Raw genomic sequence first — 18,759 nt, forward strand, 5'->3', positions numbered from 1 at the left:
GAATGAGTACTATTTAACACAAATCAATGTGACTTCACTTTGAACTACTGCTCAAAGTACAGATTGCAGTAACTCCATTCAGTAAAGTTCCAAATATAATCCTTCCAGGATGACACACATTCTGTGAGTCTCTACATGCACAATACGCAGGCTACTTTGCAGAGAAGACAGAATTCTGAGAGAAAAATTACATATTTTTGTTCATTAGCAAAGCTTTCCTAACAAATCAATGAGAGGCCTTACTCTAAAATTTGTCAAAGCAGAAACGTCTTCAACTTCTGGTTCACTCAGATTCGTAAATGCCAAACAAGCAACAAATCAGGAAACCCAGTAGAAAACCTATACAGACTTTCTTTTGGGGAGAGGAGGGAGGGATCCAAGAGCTTCATTATTTATGACCATGGCAAAGACCAGCAAAGTTATTTATATCAGTGAATTCCCAATACATCTTGCTTTGCCTAAGGCCACTGACTTACTGTGATTTGCAAGCATTAGCAAACAACGCCGATATTCAAGTTCAGTGTATCCACTTCGACACAAAATGGTTGATATTGTGTGCCAGAGCCCTGGCTCAGGACTCAAGGGGCCGGTTTGAACAGCTTAATGTGCTCAGGAACATGGTTCAGCTCCCAGCAGTCTTAATTAGGCCAGGAATAAGTAAGAGACATGATTAACATCAGGGTTTAAATGTAAAGTAAAAGGGTTATTCAAAAAAATCATTTCTTGAACAGCAGAGAATTGCAGTGTGTTAAAAGAACTGTTATGACCAAAACCAGCCTTATATTTTTACATAGGACAAGGACCATAATTTGTAAAGTTCCTCCTGGTTAATAAAAAACAAAGAGAAAAATGGAGAGACAAAGACAGTACCTTCATGGATGCATGATCCATGTGTGTGTGCCAGGAAGCAGGGAAGGTTTTTATACTTCTTAAACAAAATAATTCCTATACAAGCATCTGAAGAATTCAAAATTTTCAAATATTCAAAACAAAAACAATTGCTTATGAAATATTTATAAGTAGCTAGTGTAAGCATGAGCTTACACATATAAGTGTGTATTTCCCATCCAACTGTACAATCCACTCTTTGAAAATTTTTGTAATATGACTGATATTTAAAGATCTTTTATTCAACATAGTGATCTGCAAAACACATCAAATTATTGAGTTAAATGTTCCAAATAGAATTTTGTCTCAGAAACTGTACCAGCACATTTGTGTAAGAGTGAAGCCAACAGTTACTTTATTCAAGGTTGCTGACACAGATGATTTTACATAAACAAAAACAACTTTTCAAGATTAAGAAATTTACAATTGGAAAATAGTACAATCATTTACGCTTCAAGGTATTCAAATGTGAGGATTATTAAGTTTCATTTTGGAGGAGTGTTAAGCAAATTCAGGACACTTTTAAGAAGTTACTTTCTATGAATTTTAAATCTAACACACTTACTGAAAACTATGTCTACGTTTTCTACCCCAAACTATGGTAGGTATACTTTACAAAATTCAGAAACATGTGAAACACTGGCATATGTGCCAGTTTATTGAATGTTCTGTCAACATAAGCCAGGTATTAAAGTTGAGAAACTTATGTTCTTAAGTATATGGCATTGAGACTCTCTTTCCGATTCCCACTTCAGATCATTCTTCTCCCGAGAAACACTGAACAGGGAATTTCCATTTCCAGACTTATTTCAATCAAGTCTGCAAAAATCTCCTGCAGTTCTCGAGATCTGAGGAGAGGAGCAGCTATTGAGGCACCCCATTGCATCTGAGCAGAGAGAGAGGAGTTACTGAACCAGAAAGAAACTCCTTAAAGAATCACAGCTCACATTACAAAAACATTAATAGCTCACATGGAAGTGACCACACAAGATCAATCTCAAATGATGCAGTTCCTCAGAAATCACTCCATTCAGCAGAATACTGGAGTAAGATACAGTAACTGATGAACTAGTGACTATGGAAGTTACAATAATGGTCTAATTTACTGATCCATTGTGTGGAAAGGGTAGAAAAGAGAGAGCAGCAGATTCAGAAAAGATTCTAACGTCGCACTCATTGCTGGATTTTCCTTTAAAAATACTACAAAAGTCAGTTTGTCTTCCAAAGACAGAACAGTCTTAAAGACAGGACACTAAGCAAGTTTCACACATGAACAGGACTCAAACCAAAACAAAAGTCTGCCTTAGAAAAAACAGTCAGATTTATATGTAGAGAAAATAAATCTTATTCTTTCCTCACGTTCAACAGATGTAGATTGGTACTTTGGAATTACTTCCTTCTGCTATACTAAGAAACTCTACATTTTCTTTACCAATGTTTCTTCGTTAGAGCTCAGCTTCAAGGATAGATTTTTCCTTTCATTTTCCAACACCACTATAGTTTTCAAGCTGACCTGTCTTCCATCCAGACTGACATTTACAAGCTGTGCTAGAAGCTGTCCTCCTCCGCTTTTCTAACCTTATTAGAGGCATAAGGAGCATATCACAGAGACAAGATTTCAAATGAACCACCTCCCCCTGAATGCCAAACCACTGACTGTTTAGACAATTAAAAAACTTAGTCTCAGCACTGTTTAAAAATCTACGTATCCTGTACCAGCATCATGCAAAGAACTTCAGCAGCCACGTGTTAACATTTGCCATACACCAGCACATCCATTCTATCTACTATAAACATAATCAAAAACATTTACTCTTTCAGAAAAAGACTTTTAAAACCATTTTATACATAGCATGAGAAATATTTTTCAACAGAGAAAATATTTCAACATGTAGAAATGAAAAAGAGAACATTATTTTAGACTGTATGTGCAAAGGTATAGTTTTTGTTGTGCATGACAGAAACCATTAAAACTGAGAAACTAACTGCAATATTTTTGAAAACAACTCATTTTTGTAAGGGAAAAAAGTTATAATTTTTGGTTATAATGATTATAACTTTTAGACCAAACTGGTTTTGCTCCAAAACTTTCTGTGGAAGTCTATTTAAGGAATGCAAATGCACAACTGACTTTTATTTTGACAGCTTAGCGTTTCAAAAGGAGCAGAATGATTTCTGGCTGAAACTGCTGCTCTGTTTAATTACCATCCTATAAATGATGTCAGGAACAGTATCAGACTAGAACTGGCACTAATATACTATAAATGGATATAGGCAATTAAAACATGAAGGATTTAATTTCAACTGAAACATATGGAGCACAGAAAATAATAATTAAATGTAATATGCAGTTAATCAGAAAGAATGTCTGCTCATTCCACTGGCCAGCTCTATGGTAAGATTAACACTGTTTAAAAAAAATCAAATAAAAAACCCGCAGAATAAACTTAAACTTTGCAAACTTTTGTCCTCTTAGAAACACCTTCCTTCTGCATATTTTGAAAATAGAATTGAGGATTTCTTCTTCTACAAAATTAAATCTGTACTCCATGACTAGTTTTCGTAATACCTGAACCATTCGAGAAGCCCTAAAGAAGCAGCTTGTCAACAACTACCATCAACACAATAACTCAACCATTTTAAGTAGGACTGCCAAAACCCCAAAAAATAAAGATTCCACAATTCCATACATTACATTTTTTTTCTAAATTAGACTAAGTGGATGTTTACAGAGTCATCCAATGCACTCTGTTAGCAGTTATGCTGCTCCACTGACTTCTGTATCTTTGACTACACAAAACCACCTTTACCCCATTTCCTTCGTGCTCCAACAAGAGGGAGCCAAACAAAGTTTAGTTTGTTCTTGGTCAATCTAGTATCTGACACAAGGTCCTTACAACTGCTCCCCAGAACTGTTCCCCATCAGCAGCTTGCAGAGAACCCAGCTCAAGAACTTTTCCTCTACTCCTCATGCCTGAGCTCACCACTGGACAAAATAGAGACATTAATAATCTTCTGCCTCAAGCACACTCTTGCCATGCCTCACTCCAATGGACTATTTTTATTTTCAAGCTTTAGCAGAGGACTCCAGGGTTTGTGGTAGCACAGGAGTGACAAACCTGCATCTGGATTTCACCTGCTTCACTGAACACTCAGGCCATGCTCTCCTGCAGCTGCACCTGCATCCTGAGCATTGCTCTGAAGCAGATGGAGATGCAAATGGGAAATACCGCTGGAAATGGAAAAAATCCCTCCCTTCCAAAAAAGTTTTGTATCTACACCTCACTACATACAGAATAAAAAAAAACATTCCTTTTGCTTAAGGTCCCAACTTTTTCAGTCCCCTGATTGCATCTTCACCTCACTTCCCGCAGAGCAGGGCCATTTGTCCTTCTTCCCAAACCTCACAAACTTAGAAGCACGAGAGGGCAGCAGAAACTGCCAGGTAACAGGGACTGAAGCTGAAAAAAGGAGGATAATGCCTGTGTTTTTCAAAGGCTCGAGGAAGATAAGAGGGCTGCCTGACAACGTGAAGATCTGAGAGAAGGGAAGACTGCTAATACTGTCATGAAATAGAAAAAACAGGAGATTCTTGCCTTCGCAAGCTTTTACCAGAAAACCTCTCAAAACTCTTTCCCTCTCACTAGGAAAATCCTCAACCATCTTGAAACTTGAATTTGCCCTGTTGGGAAGTGTTAAATTCTCTCTTGGCCCATTTTTCTCCCCTATCAAATCACTGCCCACAGCAATTCTTATAATCAGAAAGGCTACACGTACTACAGATGGGTGTCTGGAGCTCTTCAGAATCTGAAGCTGCCTATTATTTTCAATTCCACCACTGACTAGCAAGGAGTTAACCGTAAAAGTCAACTACTTTTCTTTAGCTGGTATATTTCTTACAGGAAATTCTGCATAAGCAATCAGCTGTGGCTGAGAGGTAAGTCTCGAAACTAAATTGTAATATTGACATTTTTGCCAATTCTAGAAAGTCAAATGGTTAGCTATTCCTTAAAGAAGATCATGTTAAAGGAGCATAATGATAAGTATTACACTGAGTTTCTAATGAGACACACAGGAAAGCTCGAAATGCAAAGCAGCTTTGCACAGAAAGCAAGAGAAAAAGTATTGAATGTTTTCTCTGACTCTCGCCAAAAGTCCTGCTCTGAATTGATGGATGAGGTTTCCTGAGGCTAAGATGCCAAAGCCAATTAGCCATGTCAATCCACAAGAATGCCAGCTGCTAGGATCTAACTTTATTACAGTATTACTTAAAAGTGAAGACATCAGCAATGTTTAAGTTCACATGACTCCTAATTTTAAAACCTGCCTTTTTTAGATTTAGGGTGGGGGCAGTGACAATGACCTTAAGTTTCAACCTATTGAAATCCTCACTGAGTGCCATGATTACCCATAATTTAATTATGTGAAGCATTCTGTTAATCAAATTAGACTACATTATGCACTATTCAAAGGAAAGTAAGACTTCAGCTTATTTCCCTTCTCATATGAATTCTATGTAATGTTTATATTTAAAAGTAGCAATTTATTTCAATAGTGCCTGTTTCAGTTGCCAAGCTGCATATCCCACAGAACATGATATGTGTAAAGTATATAGCTTACCCATTTATGGCATCTAATTCTGAATTCCAGAATAAAATTTTTGGAAAGTGTCTTGAGTATTTGTCGACTAGAATAAAGCATGTCCAAGTCTTTGATTATTTGAAAACATCTGCATTTAATTTCTAAGCAAGGAGTTTGGAAATGTTGATCTTACAATACACTTCCCTGCATATTCACCACAATAAACTCAATCATTCCATGACAGGGTAAAATTTTTCTTCTGTTTAAGTGCCTATGAAATAAATTTGAACATTAATGTCAAGAAACAAAAAGCATCCATTTCTTGGGAATAATGTCCATATTCCTCCAAACTTCTCAGAAATCTGTACATTTCAAGTAGTCTATATTAACTTTATTGCCATCTTAATTCAAAGTTTGGCTTTTTGCTTCTACTACATCTATATTGCCTTTACCACCCCAGTATACAACTGGCAATTCTTCTTGAACTATTCTGTACCTCAAGGATGCTGAGAGAATGTTATACTTCTCTGCTTTTGTCTCAAAGTTAAAGAACAGTTGCAAGTCTTCTGGAAGAAAAATCAAGCTTTCTTTTCTAGATTCTTATCCAAAACTGGCATCGTTTTAATCATTTCTTGGCTGGATAGTTTTTGTTCCTGCAGACACATGCCTCTACATAGCTAGATATACAGCAAATAAGAACCATTACCAAATAAGTAAGAACTTAAAATTAATAAAAGTTTGTTCTCAACTCTCAATTTAACCTGTCAAAGGAAAAAGAGACTGGAATGAGTGACCAGTATATTCTAGTTATGCAGCTCTTTGACTCTGTAAATCCTGCTTCATTAGGCTTTATTTTCTTCCTTTGAGATGTTTCTGAAAGAGAACTTCATAGTGTAAGTGCCATCAAGTGTCCAAGAAGGCTATATTTTGTTACCATTTATAGAGCATTACGGTTTGCCTACTGAAATGACATGAAAAAAACAAATCCTATTTCTCATTCCAGCACACTGTCTTCGAGTGTAAACTAACATTATTAGCTTTCTTTTATAAGATTTGACCTTAAAGGATAAAAATCCATTGATCTTGGTTCTTGTTCCTGGGTTTCATAAGCCAGATTACTGCCACTGTCACCAAGTGCATCCGTGATGCGTGACTGTCCATGCTGTGACACCAGCCATATCCCAAGTGCCACTCTAAGAACACGGGGCTGACCCCACCTGGCTTTAAACTATGAGGCAGCACAAAGGTGAAGGCCATGTTTAACAAACAAACACTGCATGAGCTCCATCTGAGCGTGCCTTCTATGAAATGGGAAAGATGTGAGCTCTTTGTTTTCTACCTTACTTTTCCACTAAGATCCAGGCAGTAATGAAGCAGAAGCCACTGAAGATTCTCTCCTCCTAAACCCAGATGACAAAATAGGAGAAAAAAGCCATACCACAACAGGAGGCAGGATTTCCCAAGGAACATCACATGACCTGACAGAAGAAGAAGCATGGGACAAAATCCCATGCTACAATGTGGGCCAGAACAGTTGTAAAAATGCTGCTATTAGAAGCAGGGATCCAGGACTCTGTTGAGCTTCAAACTTGAAATGTGTTATATTAGAACTATAGCCCCAGGGAAAACACTACTGAGTTGATTTCAATGTCTAAATTGATACCTGACAAGAGCTGGTTTCTTGTTGGCACTAAAATTAAAGGCTTAACTTGTGACAGAACTACAAAAATTACCAACTACAGCAAATGGCAAGACATCATCTGAGAGAGTTTGTCCATGCAAAAGCAGAAATTCTGCCACAAGTGAGAACTTCACACTTCTTTCCAGCCAGGACTAAATTATGTCCTTTTTGCTCTTCCCTCACCCAGGCAGCAATGACTCAGTGGTGGATGCTTCCCTACAAGAATCAGGACATGCTTGAGAACAATGTCCCAAAAGGGGGCTTTGCCCTACACATGGCTTTAAAATCCTGAGCTTCGGTTTAACAGTTTCCAAAAAGGAAAACCTTTCCCTCTGAGCTTTCCAATTTTCACAGAATCACAGAATTGTTTAGGCTTCGAAGAGCCTTAAGATTATCAGCTCTGACCATTAACCCAGCATTGCCAAGTCCCCCAGTAAAGCATGTCCCCAAGTGCCATTTACACACCTTTTAAATCCCTCCAGGCTTGGTGACTCCACCACGTTCCTGGGCAGCCTGTTCTAGTGCTTGACAACCCTTTTGGTGAAGAAACTTTTCCTAGTATCCAATCTAAACCAAATATCAAAGTACTTCTGCTATTCCAACAGTAACTTATAATAGCACTTACTATTCTAACAAAACAAAAGTAGCTCAGTACTTAAGGCTTTTTTGTATGAAAGAAGGAACTAAGCAATGGTTTTACCTTAACTAGCACACTATCAGCTTAAAAGGTGACAATACAAGGAATGAACAGGGAATCTGGACATCATCAGACAATAAATACATGTTTCCTGACAGCTGCTGAGCTAATCAAAGCCACTGTCGCCCCAGAAGAGGGGTACAGAAAACAGTGACAAAACGATCCTGGAAGACAAGTGTCTCAAGCATTTACTTGATGCACTTTCAGTTACAGAGATTACTTCTGAAATGTTAGAAAAATTTTTAAAAAACATTAATTTCAGTCTGGGTAAGATGCTAAAAGAATAGCTGAAGTCTTGCATCCTGGCAGACCTTGTACAATGTTAGTACTAAGGATTACATGAAAGCACACAACAAAATTTTAATTATCTAAAAAGACAAAGCAGGTCAAATTCATTTTACTACAACTAAGAGGTTCAAAACATTTAAAACGTGCATTTGGAAAATTTAAATCCACCTGTCCTTTGTCATTTTGGATTCCCTCCATGTTTTGACTAAGATGAAACTTACCAATGGAGAAGAAAAGGTGGCAGCTAGTCCTGTTTATGAAATGTCAGTTCAGTAAGTTCAAACAGAAAACATTTGCCTGTGCTATGATGAATAAACTGTGTAGCCAAATATAACGCTTTGCTGAAACAAATAAGATGTGTGAAATACCTGTTACTTCACAGAATTATAAACAAAGAAGTGACAATGTTTTTTTCTTCATTTTAAAGGATATTTTTGAATTGGTACACAATGTTTTATAGCATGTAGCAGCACTGGGTGATAATTTCTCTGAGTTGCAAGTTATATTAATGACAAATGATTGCACATTACTGTAAAAACTCCACAAAACAAAAAACACCCTTCAACCTACATTATTCATAGTATCCTCCCTCATTTAATTGTAACTGGCACAAGGTATTTCTTGAGACATCTGTAACAACTCAGATACATCAGCAATTCTGTAAAAGCATATCAAATGCAGAAAGCATTTGATAAGCTGGTAAGAAAAATCACTTTGGAATGCTCAGTTGTTAGAGCATTTCTTGCATGCAAGTACCTTCCTTTACAATACCACCAGTTTGCCTTTAGCAAAAAGTTAAAACTACAGGATCAGCAAAATCACAGATTAAAAGTGGCTGTTGTTGTTTATTCTCTTGCTACAGCAAGGCTCATTCCTCTTTCTTTCATCCATCCACCTATCACTCTCAAAAGGCATGAAACAATTACAAATGTATTGCATATGAAAAGTTACATTGGAGGGCTCTTGGCCTCAAACATTTGAACCATGTCCTATATTGTGCCATATCTCTGTCAAGCTTGGTACCTACTTGGCTCTCTGTGTGTGCCAGATAGATAAAATTAGGCTAATAGTGTTGAGGTTTTCTAAAGTATTACACAGCATGAAAATTTTGTGATATTTTGAATCACTATTACTTCCACCCTGTAAAAAAACCATAGGAATATCTGGAATTAAAGCTGACTGAAGAGCAATGGATACTCATTTCTCCATTACATCCTGAGGGATTTATTTTTGAGTCAGTGTTCCAGCATTTTTGCACACTCCTAGACCAAATAGTTCAAGCTTTAAGAGCGCAACTTACATGCAACCTTCACACTTGACTAGTTGGAATAAACAATGATACAGCCAAAATGAACCCAGATTTAGCCATTTTATGCAATTGAAAAACAAGTCAGCTGTGAAACTGCTTGGACTACTTTAAAACAGAAAAAAACTCTGCTCAGCTGTGTTACTTTATCATATACAGAAGCAGAGCATTACCCACTGGAATGCTACTGATCAACTCATTCCATACTTGTCTAAATAGCATCTCTTCCTCTGTGTATGACGATCTGAGCACAGTATTTCATAAATAGCAGATGCACTGATGACTCAACATCAGCACAGGAATAAATTAGATTCAGCATCCTCTGATTTCTCTATAAACTCTGTCTAGATGCAATTGCTGACAATTTCTCTCTTCCATTTCCAGGACACCAGAGACACTCTCTGTCTCTCTCTTTCTGGTCTCTTCTTAAAATTTTCTTAATTAATTAATTAATTAATCCAATCCTTTCATGGCAAACTCATCATTTTTTTATCACCTGCTCTCTGCTTTAACTAGAATAAACTCTACATTTTCTCATTTTTTCCACTTGTTTTACCTCTAACACCTCCATACACCAACTTCCATAATGTCAGTCCATCTCCATGTCTCTTGCCTCAATAAATTTTTGGGTTTTACTTGTAAATTGTGCTTCTCTACTTCCTTTCTTATCTTACTTTTACACTTCACAGCTTTCCACTCAGTAATGTTTTTAATGTTTTCTCTATGGCTGGGACATGCCCCTACACTTCTTCCTCCCATCGCTGTTCAGAAACAGCCCTCAACAGCACCACTCTGTCTCTTGCATCCTGCTGCTTCACCTTGTGCTAAAGCTTTATATCATTTAATCCGTGACCCTCAAGAGCCTCTTATTAACATTTCCAGTTCTGTAAGCAGCCCATCATACACCAGAAGTCCTAGCAGAGAAAGAAAAAAGACTTTGATGTAGTGATGCACAGTGTGAATTTCAAACATAGCAGGCAGCTCAGCACATGCTAGGATAACTGCCTCCTCTCTGGTGTAGCATATCAATGACAACAGCAATTTTTCTCAAGTTTTGTTTCTCAAAGAAGCTTGATATCAAGTCAGTCCTAGTTCAGATTAGTCTCTTGCTATCCTGCATTTTGAAGGCAGTCTTTGTTTGTTTTGTTTTCAACACCAGAAAAGCCAAACCCTAACCCAAAGACACAGTTTCTTCAATGTAAAAGCAATAACTCAACTGTTGAGCTGTTCACAACAAAGTATGCCCCAAGTGTCTGGAAACATAAGAGCTATAGGTCGTCTTCATGGACAGTCATTAATATCATCTACTGTTCCAGATAAAAATAACTGAAAGATTACATTTCACTTTCCACCTTTTGCTGGAATCTTGGGGTTCCCTTTGATCTCAAATTATCCATGAAGGATCATCTTATATGTTCACTATCAATGCATCTCTTATGATCCTAGAAATTTTGGGATCTTAATACATGCAATCCAAAATAGAATTTGAAAGCTCCATGGCTCTGTGAGTTCACAGCACTGATTGCCACTACTCTGTTCTGGGCTATTACAGAAACTTTAGGTCTCAAATGCACATGTTAAGCAATGTTAGGACTTAGGTGTACTAATTTAGTTCTAAAAACTCCAAATGACTTCCAGTGAGAAGTTAAGAAGTTGATTTTAGATTCTGCACATTAAAATTAAAGCTACAAATGCTTCAGTCCCATGGTTATTTCTAATTCCTATCTCAAAAAAAAAAAAAAAAAACAAAAAAAACCAAAAAAGAAAATCCAAATCCTACAGTACATTCTTATATAGCTTCAATTTAGCAGCAAGCTAGTCTGACAAAAACACTTTTATTCTATTTTTCCATAGAGCATATATAGCTGAAGCATCTTATTTTTAATCTGTCATGTTAACATGTAAGCAGCAAGGAAATGCAGCTAGGGAGTTCAGATTCACATAAATCTACAATCACTGACTTATTTAAAATGAACCAGGACACTCATTCACATGTTTCCATTCACAAGTTTCTAGTAGCTCCAGATTAAAAAAAACAATAAAAATGTCACATTTAGAACAAGAGTCCTAAGACCCCACTACCTTTCATGTTCTACTGAATATAATTCACTGAAATGAAAAACAGCAACCATGCATAAAGATTTAACACACCTTTCCACTACGTAAATTCATCTCCGAAGACAAATTATCACATACTGCCAACTGGACAACAGGACTTAAATTTTCTGATTTAAAAGCCCTAATCTGGCTATAAAAAGTCAGTGCAGCAACAGTCATGATAATCACTTATAATAACCAACAGTAATTACAGCTACCTCCTGCCTACCTGGGCAAAGGCACACATGAAGAATCACAAAAAAAAGCTTTAGTTATTATTGCTCAGGCTGCAAAACCCAGTATAGCAAAACATGAAACAAAACAAAGGTATACATTTAGTTCCCTTAACATCTTAACAGGTCCTGACACGAGTTTTACAGAATGCAAGAAATGCAGGCTAATTTCACAATCTATCTGCCATCACTAATGATTAAAATGTGACAGCTTTCAAAATGGGACATGCTGCAATCTAAAGCTAACAGACATAAATCTTTTAAAGGCTTAGGACTTTATAAGAGAATCTTATAAAAGCATATAAAGTTCTAGGCCAAAGATAAGCAACACAAACAGGGAAACATTTACTGTGATTACAGGGCTTGCTAACAAGGTGCCACACGATCACGAGTTTACAGAGCAAACCCTGACAGCTCTGGCTTCACCAAAGATTTGTGACTAAAATAAGTCCTTGTGCTGAAGAGAATATCCATGCCAAATGGTATCCATAAAATGTAACTCCATAGCTTGACTTTTCCCTTACAGCTCTCTCCAATTGCAGGTGACCTGTGTGGTCCTTCATCCTTAGAGCCATGAACAAAATGACAGCTTCCTCAGAATCTGGATACTCAGAGGTGCTGCTATTTAAGCACACCTATTGCTCCCTTCTCTTGGAAAGTCTATTTCAAAGGAGTGATAGTATGTTCAACTAAATACCACCATCCTTATAACCTCTGCGCCCTGAATGAGGAGTTTCTACACACTGCCCTTCTGAATACAAGGAAAACTTCCACAGTTAAGATTTCATTGCAGGAGTTAAACCTTGTTCCCATGCACTGCTGGGACTCTGAACAGCTAAGTAAATGAATTTCAAAAGGAGAATTTGTCACCTTTTTAAATTAAGTTAAAAAACTTCATAAAGAAAAGGAATCCTAAAGGACAGAATATGAGTCATACAAATCAGGAAGCTATAAAATTTACAATGGTACTTCAACAATAATAATAAAAGTGAAAAGCAAAATTAATTTTTTCTCTTCTGAAGTCTGTAAGTTCCCCTCATTAGTCTGTCTGTAAAGACAGAATCTATGAATACAGAACAACCCAAGAAACAATTTCTGCCTAAAAGAAATTGTTAAGTACCAGAATTTGAGAGAGAACTATATAAAGGGTTTGGTAAATGCAAAAAGGAACTTTCCAGGATATTTACCTGCTTACACATGTCATGATATCAGCTCCTTAAAAAAGCTCTGCCCCCACAAAATACTCAGAATTACAAGTCATCAACAATGGCAATGTCCTTGTACAAGGACAGAAGAGAACCTATTAATTTTATCACCCTAATCTGTACTATGATACATTGCCTTTGTCTCACCCCTTTTAGTCATTAATCTTACCATCACCATCAGAGTTCAACTCATGCACAGCTCTACTGAGGCCACAGCAAACTCAGTAGTCTGAACACAATTCTCATTTTCTTTTTTTTCTGTGTTTCTGTGACTATTTATGCAACTCAAACTGTACAAAAACTTCACGTAATTCCTCTGGCAAAGTAAGACCTTTCCTAAAGGAGTACGATCAAGTAACAGAAGCATTTTATATTTGGAAAAAGTTAATGCACAAAGCATCATTTAGATAAATGCTATTTATTTGGAGAGTAAAACAAATATGACTCAAGATTTAAATTGATACAATCATGTGTTAAAAATGTTTGCAAGCACAACTGACACAAGTTACAAAATTAGTAATGGCAAAACTGAAGTATATGGTGGCTGGATTTCTCATCTGCAAAATAATGATCATTTAAGTACCAGATGCCATTCTATCATGGAAGAGAAATATAAAATTACCATTTTCTTGGGGCTACAATACACAAAACTGAGCATAATACAATGAACCACATTTCAGCCTCTGCTTTACAGCTACTTCTGAAAGACCTCTGATTGCAATTTGCTTTTAAGGGAGTTTATCTAATTATGCATAATTCTTACAGAAAAATCCTGCAACAATTTAAAAAATGCAATGAATCTCAGCATCTACTAACTTTAAACAAGACATTTCCTGTGGATCTTACATGTTTTTATTCTTCATTTAAATAAAGGACTACTTACTTGATTAGCCATGTATATTGTGAGAAGACCTCTCCTATAAACAGAAAAGATAAAATAAGTGGATGAAACAAATACTTTTTTAGACTGAAGAATAACACTTTAATCATTAAGAATATTTTATTAAAAAAGAGGATTTTAAAAACAGGTTATTGATGGAGGATTAATCATTGCCACCTTATAGAAAAATAAGTGCAAACATAAAAATAGCATCTTGATAGCACAGTATCCAAAGCAGTTAGGAATTACAGGAACCAAGTTATATATAGCAACTGGCTGCTCCTCATGAGTCCTGAAGCTGTCAGAAGGAGCAAGGCACCTTGAATTACAGACAGCACTTATCACAACTTAAGCCTACACATGAGCCAGTAACATAAGCATGCAAACAATGACCTAAGCCTAAGTTAAAATGTAAATTTGCAGCAAAATGCTTGTGTGTTAACTTCTGTTTTGTAATTGGTGCTATGCAACTCCAGGCACCTTAGCCCTTCTGCCTACAATATCAGGAAATGTTTTCTACTGAAACTGATGCACAAATCTTGGCTCAAGCCACTTCAAAGTCACAGTGCCAACAGTCCCCTGGAACAGTGACCACCATCTTCTCTTCTAACCTTTATCTACTTTTTTTTCCACTCCTATGTTTTAATCTGTGTCAGCATACAGCTCACACTGTTCTTTAGGAAAAGTATAAACGTGGGCTCAAGCTCACATTTTTGTTGATTCTATTGCAGCACAAGATGAAAATTGAACTTGACTACATAGATGTGAGCTACTCCAGCAACCGACTGCACTGTAGGGTCCAGATGAAATTAAAAATATTTCCTATACACCACTCACAAGCAACCATCACACTTGAGAAAGTGGAAGACATTACCATTGGAGGTATGCTTTGCCTTGAATTATTCCTCCTCTTCTGCAAAGATTTCATTAGAAACTGTGGGCAAAGTCTGGAATACACAGTTTCAGTATTGCTACTGGACTGGTGTTCTTATCTTCTTGAGTTTACCACCAGCCTTGTAGTATGTGGGATTGTTCATAACCTGACTCAATATTTGTCTTCATGTCATTTAGGATTTTATTTTTTTATAATATTGCTACTACAGAAGGTAATATATAACTGAAGGTTTAACCCAGACTTGTATGTTCCATTGTCATGACATTTTAAATTTCTAAGCATTCATACAGTGATTAAGAGAGATATGTGTTAACAGAACATATCTTGCTATCAGTTCAGTTGAAGAAGTGAACAAAAGCACAGATAGCAGGAAATAAATCTGTATTGCACACTTCCCAAGCTTGATTCATCCAAAAAGTTTACTCAGTATTTCCTAACCCCCATGTTTATATCTCCATAGCTTTGTCAAACTCCACATCCAGATCAAGGTTTTTCACAGCAGCCATCTAAGCTACAGGGAAGGTACATTCCACTTAAAAGTTGTACTGCTCCCACATCACACTGAAGTTGCGGAAAGCAGTAACACAACTGACTTCCACAAATTGCTCTCTACTCACAGAGAAGATTCAAATTTGGAGTAAGTTCAAAACTTTAACTAGCAAAATCAGTTTGTTTCATGGTAGTTTTTTTTTTTAAAAAAAGCAGAATTACAAATCTGCTCTCCGTATACCTTCTCTACCCAGTACCTCCCTGTACCAGATACTAGAAACAAGATTCTAGCATGAAAGCCTAAGGAAAAAAAGCCTGAATATAAAGATTTGATGGAGATGAGGCATACAAGAAAAAAAAAAAAGACAAAAGGTAGGGAATACAATGAGTATTTAAGCAAAATAGCCTCTATAACTTGCAATAAAGCATCAAAATACTGTATGACATATCTGAACAGGAAGGGGTAAAAATTCACCTGATGCAATAGATAAATTCAACTCTCAGGCTGGTCTGCAAACATTCACCTAGTCTTTCAGTTCACTAGCTCAAGTGATAAAGCAATATTGGTGCCCCAACCCTCCTGAGTAGCGAACTGTCAGATAATACACACTTCTGTGTACCGTAAATCTTATTTTAATTTGTTCTCAAGAAAATATACTGGATATTTCCTATTTCTTAGATTTTCTCTTTACCCCTGTAATAGCATTAAAAATTTATGATAAACATCCAAACACTCAGCCATTTAGAAACCCAGAGATAAATCTACCTGTAAGAGCTAACCTGGTAACTCAATCCACTTTGACTATTCTGAAAAATGCCAGAACATCAAAAACAACCTGCAGTAACACATCTGTGAGAAGACTCAACCAGCCTCTGAGTGACAGACACAGCTTTCAGAGTACATTCTGTATATTCACAGTTGTGGATTCTACGGTGGGCACGAAGCAGGATGATGATTGTTATGTGCACATAACTAACTTAGTGGATTCTCCCCTGCAATCTCTCTGTCATGCAGGCAGGGCTTTTTAGCCTCCCACTGAAATTTATTTAGTCTTTTTTAAAACACTAACAAACTAAGAACTAAATGAGTTTTAGTTTCTATTGTAGTCCTTTTGGGGGTAAAACACAACTCACCAACCACAAAGACAAAGAAAGGAAAAGGGGCTGGAGAAGAGGAAGGAAAGAACTCAGAAGCTGCAGTGCAGCTGCAGCAAGGTCAATGTGAGAAGTAGGTGGCTGGGAGGAGACGAAATGCGCAGACAATAAATTTGTGCAAGGAAGTCATTTCTGGAACTGAAAACACAGCAAGTTGCTGGATGACGTCATCTCCAATTGCCTGCAACAAGCCTGGCTGTGAGGCCCAGGCAACTCCAAGCAGAAAGAGTTTTCTTTCTCCAAATTAATTCTGTGTCTGTTTTAAAAGTAAATAGCCCCATGTTTCCATGGAAGAGGGAAAGAAAGGGGAGGGGGAAAGGGCATTCTTCCTGGCCCTGTGCAAATGTGATCCAACAAGCCTAACCCAAACCTGAACTCTGCTATTAAAAAGCAGTTGGAAGCTCAGAAAATGTTGCACTATTTTGTAGCAATGACAGCTGACAGAAAACAGGACAGAAAGATGGAGGTAGGCCAAGTAAAAGGGTCACTGGTACAACCCAAGGACTGTACTAAAACTGCAGCTGGTAAATAGGGGGAGAATACAATTGGGAAATGGTATTAGGAGAGCAGGAAAATATTAAACAATAAAAATAATTAGTCAGCCATGTCTAACCACATGCTTTGGGGAGGTTTAAAGATCCAAATAAACAGCTTACATGTCACTGCTAAAGTCCATGAACCAGGGCTGAATGCTAATCCTGGCAACACCAACTCCAGCAGGTGGCTACAACAGTGTCAGTCTGGCAAGGGCACTACGGGAAAGCCCGACCAGACACACACAAATCCCTACTGCCTGCTCTTCCTCCATGGGTTCTGTCTTAGGCCATTTTCTCCAAAGCCTGTTCCATAAATATCTTCATTGTGGCTTCCCACTGACTCCCAGTCATCTCTCCAATTGACAGTCTCTCCTATACTCAGCTCTGTTTCTAATGACATCTGTGATCTTTAACTCAGGAAGGAAAAACATGTGCTAGGGGTAACCCTAAATTCATGAGCAGTAGACCAAGGTCCATCCTACCAGTTTCTTGTACTAAATTAAAGAACCAAAAAATACTTTGCTGAAAAAGTGTTAACAATACTGGTCTCCTTCACCTGAAAATGGAGGTTTGCATGAAAGTAATGTTTTATTTGCTCTTAAATTCAACTCTCCAAGAGAAGTAGTGTTTAGTCTACTTTTCACTTTGGTGAAAAGTACTTTGATTTTCCTCCTTTTTTCTTCTCAATTCACACTTTTAAATGAATTTTCTAACATGCTTGATAGAGAACTGAGTAGGCAAAATTTCAGAGTTTAGTTATCAACACAGGTCACATTATCTACAGCTGAATAATTCCAATCTTGCAGATTCCACATTTAATGGTTAAATTACAAAAGACCACAGGCTTCTAGAAGATAATTCTCTTGTTCATTTATACCTTCCTCAAAGAAAAGTTTAACTCGATAAAATTTGCTTTTTGGACAACTTGGGAACATTCAGACCAAATTATAACAGCAATAGCTCTTAAACTATGGCCTATAAACCTCAACAGAGAACCACATATTTTTGTTATTGCACTGCCCAGAGGAAAGAGTCTAAAATAACTGCTAACAACCCCAAAAAGCTACAGGATAAAAATAACAAGGAAACCTAGCAGTGTACTGGGCTGTATTACCAGAAGTTTAGGTAGGAGGTCAAGGGAAATGATTAATCCCATTTACTTGGCACTCGCTGCACCAGACCCCGTGCCTGGTCATGGTCCCCAGTACAAGCAGGCACTGATCAGCAGGCATGGAGGACCAGCAGCAGGGCTGCACACTCCCACCTGATGCAAGGAAGACAGGAGAGCACTGGAACAGGGACTCAGAGGTTTGCACAGCTGACCACACAAATCCCCAGGCAAGCCAGCCCTGCTCCAAGCAGGAAGCTGCACTAGCTGAATTCCCAAGACTTACCTGATCAACTCCATTATTCTACAGAAAAAGGTGGAAAGCAACTTCAAAGTATCATCAATAATTTTTTTCACAGATTATAAAATCAGAAGAGATTACAGTGATAAACAATCTGTTTTCCTAATGAATACAAAACACAAACTCTTATTTGATGAATTAGCCATTTACTTAAAAAGATCAAATTTGTCTTTTAAGTATTTCCAATCACCACAATCATTGATACATTATTTTATGGGTACTTATCTTTACAATTTGCACCCTAAAACAAGAATCAGTCTGGTCTCTGAAAACAGTTACATCTTGACCTCCCCTCTAACACTACCCCCTCCAACCAGGTCCCCCTCAATACCATTTCTTAAACAAGAACTGAACTCCTTCAGTTTTTCCACGCTGTTCATTAAGTTTTTAATCATACTTAGAGCTATTTGCTAAAACTG

General features: G+C 37.3%; 1 protein-coding gene across 1 annotated transcript in view; it reads right to left on the minus strand.

The window, feature by feature from the left end:
• TMEM135 (transmembrane protein 135) overlaps nucleotides 1–18,759 on the minus strand; it is a 156,280-nt gene that overhangs the window by 107,488 nt on the left and 30,033 nt on the right. Inside the window, exon 4 of the mRNA XM_064719310.1 lies at nucleotides 13,860–13,893. Coding sequence (XP_064575380.1) covers nucleotides 13,860–13,893 — 34 coding nt within the window. The remainder of the gene's footprint in view (nucleotides 1–13,859; nucleotides 13,894–18,759) is intronic.

This window comes from Zonotrichia leucophrys, chromosome 1 (assembly GCF_028769735.1).
Source record: "Zonotrichia leucophrys gambelii isolate GWCS_2022_RI chromosome 1, RI_Zleu_2.0, whole genome shotgun sequence".
In the NCBI taxonomy this organism is placed as follows: Eukaryota; Metazoa; Chordata; class Aves; order Passeriformes; family Passerellidae; genus Zonotrichia; species Zonotrichia leucophrys.